The sequence below is a fragment of the Hibiscus syriacus genome, unplaced genomic scaffold (genome assembly GCF_006381635.1).
Source record: "Hibiscus syriacus cultivar Baekdansim isolate YM2019G1 unplaced genomic scaffold, ASM638163v2 tig00109924_pilon, whole genome shotgun sequence".
Classification (NCBI taxonomy): domain Eukaryota; kingdom Viridiplantae; phylum Streptophyta; class Magnoliopsida; order Malvales; family Malvaceae; genus Hibiscus; species Hibiscus syriacus.
In genome coordinates, this window is record NW_024062530.1 from 514,512 (window position 1) to 519,430 (window position 4,919).

The 4,919-nt window shown below is 31.4% G+C and overlaps 1 protein-coding gene across 1 annotated transcript; it reads right to left on the minus strand.

Annotated features, from left to right (window-relative positions):
- Positions 1-472: 472 nt before the first annotated feature.
- On the minus strand, positions 473-1,573 carry LOC120210492 (dof zinc finger protein DOF1.4-like). The gene is made up of 2 exons (XM_039209219.1): positions 1,415-1,573; positions 473-1,263 (listed from the first exon to the last, which is right to left on the minus strand). Exons 1-2 carry the CDS (start codon positions 1,487-1,489, stop codon positions 481-483), a joined length of 858 nt encoding a protein of 285 aa, XP_039065150.1. The 5' UTR covers positions 1,490-1,573; the 3' UTR covers positions 473-480.
- Positions 1,574-4,919: the final 3,346 nt, after the last annotated feature.

A 4,919-nucleotide genomic window follows, 5' to 3' on the forward strand; every position in this document is an offset into this window, starting at 1 on the left:
AAAAAACCAACCTAACAATAAGAATACGTCATGCAATATATATACATAGAAAATATAAATTAACCAAACTTACTGGATTAAAAAAGTTTCAGCAAAATGATCAGCTAAGTCTCTCTCGTCAACATAATGCCAGATGGTGACGAAGATGATATATATACTCTATGTTTCTTGGACTCGATCGTCATGAGTCCAAGTAACATAGAGTACACCTTCGAAGAAAAGGATCCGAGGTTCCTCTCAGCGCAAATAAGGTTCTCTCAACCTTTTGGATAATAAAACTCCAGGCTGAATTATTGCAGCTGACATGATCGCTCCGATCCAATCTTCTCCCATGCTTGTATCAGTACTCAACTTTAGATTTATTCCCAAATCCCACACCATTTTGATTATATAGAAACCAAGTGCCTAGGGAAAAAAAGAAAAAGAAAAAAAGACTCAAGAAAGAGGGAGATAGTCTGAAGAAGTGGTCTAGTTTTTTTGCTAGATGAATGAAGTGACTGAGGACCCGATGCTTGTTGGATCATGCCAAGAACCCATATTTGTGCTCCAATAAACTGGTGGATCGGATAAACCAATTTGCTCAAGCTGATTCTGGCACGGTACTTTGACATCCTTCATGGTTAGCCCATTTTCGACATTACTAATTATTTGAAGGTCTTGAAAAGGAGCAAAGGCTTCAGTGTTTTTGACACCACCATTGTTGAACTTGTGTTGGTTAAGAGTGGAAGCTAAAAGAGAAGCAATGGTGGGTGTAGTGATAGAAGAAGATGAGGACCCAAAGATATTTGAATAGCTTGAAAGAAGTGGGTTATTCGGAAAATGATCAATACTATCCCCAGAAGAAAACCCTAATCCAAGAGCACTCATACATGGCTGATAAGAAAGATTGATTATATCCGCCGAAGGGTCATTAGCTAACCCATAAAACAAAGGGTGAGTACTTGAGGTTGAAGACAATGAAGGGATAGGATTTGCACTTGAAGAAGCACCCGTACCAGCACCACCTAGAGCTGAAGGAGACGAAGAAGAAGAAGAAGCAGTCCTTTTAACACGTTTGTTCTTTCTACATCCGCCGCCGACAGGAATGTTCCTTAAAGTTCCACCTCTTGTCCAATAACGCTTACAAGCTTTGCAAAAGTGTCTCGGCTGGGACAAACTGTAGTTGTTGTAGTAGCAGAATTTTGTGTTGGATGAATCACAACGAGGACACTTCAGTGCTTGTTGCCTTTGCTGCTGTTCTTGGCTTGGTTTCTCCATCAGGCTCTGCAACAAGAGAAGGGGAAAGAAAGAGATGAATGAAGGTGTTATTGGGGTAAAAAAAACGACACAAAGTAGATATTCTCTTCCAAAAGCAAAGCAACAAAGAATGGGGTCATGTTTCTGTGTAATAATTGATTGATTGAGAGAGAGAAACCTGTGACCATTCATTGCTGGTTGAAGAGATGGTGGCGCTGGCAATCATCTTCTCGCAGCTACTCAACATTTCCATCTGTTCTAAGCTAAAGGAATCGATGAAACAAAGAGTAAAGAGACAAGGAGCAGGTGGCAAAGTTGAGGCTTCGTTGAATGGATGTTGAAGCTTTGAAATATTACTATGAAATATGGATGACTCTCTATGTGTGATATAGCACTACAAGAAAGAAAACCCTTTTTAAATGGTCTAATTCGGCATTTAGTCCCTTTACTCTCTGGATTTTAAAATTAAAGTCTAATCGTACAAAATATTAACTGACTTTTCTTCAAATCCAAATTATGTGTAGTTAATTAGACTTTAATTTTTAAACCGGACCTTAGATATTGAAAGGACATATATCTAAATTTAACAAAAAATCAGGATTTTTTTATCTCCCACACTCTGTCTAGACATAACTGAAAACATATCGAATGAAAACTTAAGCACAAAAGTAAAAACTTGCGTATATATAGGATCTTAAACTCAATCGGTGACCTATATAAGATAGGTCGATGGTTCAAGTCCTATCATACACAAATGTTCATATTTGTGTACGAGGCTTCATTTGATGCGTTCATTACTCTATAAATCATCTACAACTCTTGCAAAGTATAAGAGATAAAACTCTAACTTAGAGATAATATCAATTGTTAAGGGTTCGATTGATTGTTTGGTAGACAACATTTTACATACTTTTTTATATAAAAAAAAAAAAAAGCATTCGAAACTTTCATGAATGATTGGTTTTTAATTTGAAATCATTTAAGTTGAGAGACTCAATTTGAAAAGCCCAAAGAGTATAAGGAGTAGATGTAAATTAAACCCATTTTAGTCATTGTTTTGTGGATGAAATTTCCACGTGATGGGGTGTGGTGTATGATTGAAATACACTAGTGTTTTAATTGAATAAAGTAATGAGAGAAAAAGGAAAGTATGTTAATGGAGGAGAAATATTCAAAATCCAAGAACAAGACACCGAGGTGAAAGAGATGATGAGAATAAATTGAGAAGTTCAAGAAAAGGGACACTACATATGAAATTATTCCATTCCACATCACTGTACGTGAAAACATTCCCCTTTGAATATTGGGCAGAGGGAATCCCTATTGTGAGTGCACCCCCATTCCCCAATGCTCTGGCAAATCCCACTCCTTTACCTTTCATTTTAAATATTCCAATGGGGTCCTTCAAATATCAATCATTAAATTAATTTTTTCATCTCATTTAATGTAAAATATATTTAGAATTGGGGATAGAAAGAATTATTTTACATCATATTTCAATTGACATTTAAGGTTAAAACTAATTATTAGGGTGATGAGAATAAGAAACCACTTATAACATTTTTTAAATTTATAAACTATTTAAAATTTTAATTTTAATTTAATAAAAATAATCAATTTTTATTTAAGTGCTCATTGATTAACAAGAAATCTCAAATCTATGTCCTGGTACAATGCCGCTAATCAATGCATCTTTTTGCTATCATTACATGATATATGATCGATTCATAGAATAATATATATATATATATATACATATATAGTGAAAATAAAAAAAGATAAAGTATATAAATTGTCACTATATTATGTTGAAATAATATTTTTGGTCATTAAAAATTATAAAATAATCATTAATTTTATTGAACCAATAAAAAATGATCATTACATGCTATAAACAGTGATAGATACCAACCCTTAAACGATGGATCAGTAAAAAAAATAGGGTTATGATCCACTTACACAATGTAAAACTATCTAATTTTATAGAGATTTAAAATCGTTGGAATGAGTGAAAATAGATTGTTGAGATTGACTCCTTATTTTTTTTCAATGAGCATCTTCTCATTTCCTACTGTTAATCTCAGTCATCTCCCTCATTCAACAATCCTAAATCTATGTAAAAATAAAATAGTTTTACATTGTGTAACAGGATTCTATCTAGGGGACGCGGGACTTTATGTTAGAAGTGGCGAACTTATAAAATTTTAAAAGGGAGATGAACTTATAAAATTAACTTATAAAATTTTAGAGGGTACGAAAATATATTTTCAACTAAAAATACAAAGAAAATATTTAAATTATATATAAATTTAAAATTTTTAGGAACTACTGCCTCCACCCACTCTCCTATAGTTCCATCCCCTGACCCTATCTATATATATACACATACATACATGTACCAAGACTTATTCAGGAGGGCTCAGTCTTTGGTGTGAATTGCAGGGCCATGTGGTGGGCAGCACAGCTTAATTATAAAGTTAAAAAGGAAAAAAAAAAGGTAAAGTATAGGATGAGGAACAAATGGATTTTGTAGTATTTCAAGGGATCTTCCCACCCCCTCCGATACCCCAACACAATTATTCCTGCTCACCCTTTGATCCTTCTCTCCAAATATATAATAAACAATAGGTTTAATTCCGCTTCCAGTCCTCAAAACTCTTCCAACTTTCCAAAGTTTAGTCTCTCTACTTGTATGATATGAAAAGTTAAAGTCGGTTTGATTTCAATATCCAAAAGACTAATTTAAGATATTCAATTGATATTGCATTCAAATTAATAAAAGTCGGTTTACAAACACAATATTATTGATTAGACTTTAATTTTAGAATCAATCGAATAGGGAGGCTGATAAAACTAAGGAATTGAAAGTATAAGGTTTAGGATTTAAAGAATAAGTAAAATAATTATAGTTAGATTAATTTCAAATGTTAAAAGAGTGGAAGAGTTTATGGACTAAATTGAAAATGTACAAAAGTAAAAGAACAGGGACAGAATTATACAGAAATTTAAGTTATTTAATTACGATAATTTACAACTAATTATGGGCAGGAGGTATTTGGCGTGTTTAGATCGTTGAAGAGGATGTTATAATTCTTAAAAATACGATTACATATTTTATCACATCTTAGAGAGATGGATACATTAATTTTACCTAAATAAAATAAAATTTAAAATCAATAGTATTATACATTTTATCATATATATATATATATATACACACACGTGTGTGTGGAAAGTCTTAAGGTAAATAATACATTCTATCATATATATATATATATATATATATATATATATATATATATATTAGGTAGAAAGTAATAATTCTATAACAAGTAGTGATATAAACATATATGTGTTTTAGATATAATTACTAACCATTGTGATTCATTTTGTACCGTTAAAAATTTATTAAATTTGATAAATATTTTATAGATTACGTAAAACTCTTTAGTTTTACACGTTTTACGTTAATTTAATATCATTAAATGAATGGAAATATATGGTTGAGATTGATACTATATTTTTTTCTAGTGAATATCTTCTAATTTTCTACTGTTAATATCAACTATTTATTTTCACTCATCAAATAGTCTTAAATCTGTGTAAAACTAAAAAAGTTTTAAATTGTGTAATAAGATCTTATCTTATGTTTTTTTTTATAAAATATAAATTTAATTTAAGTT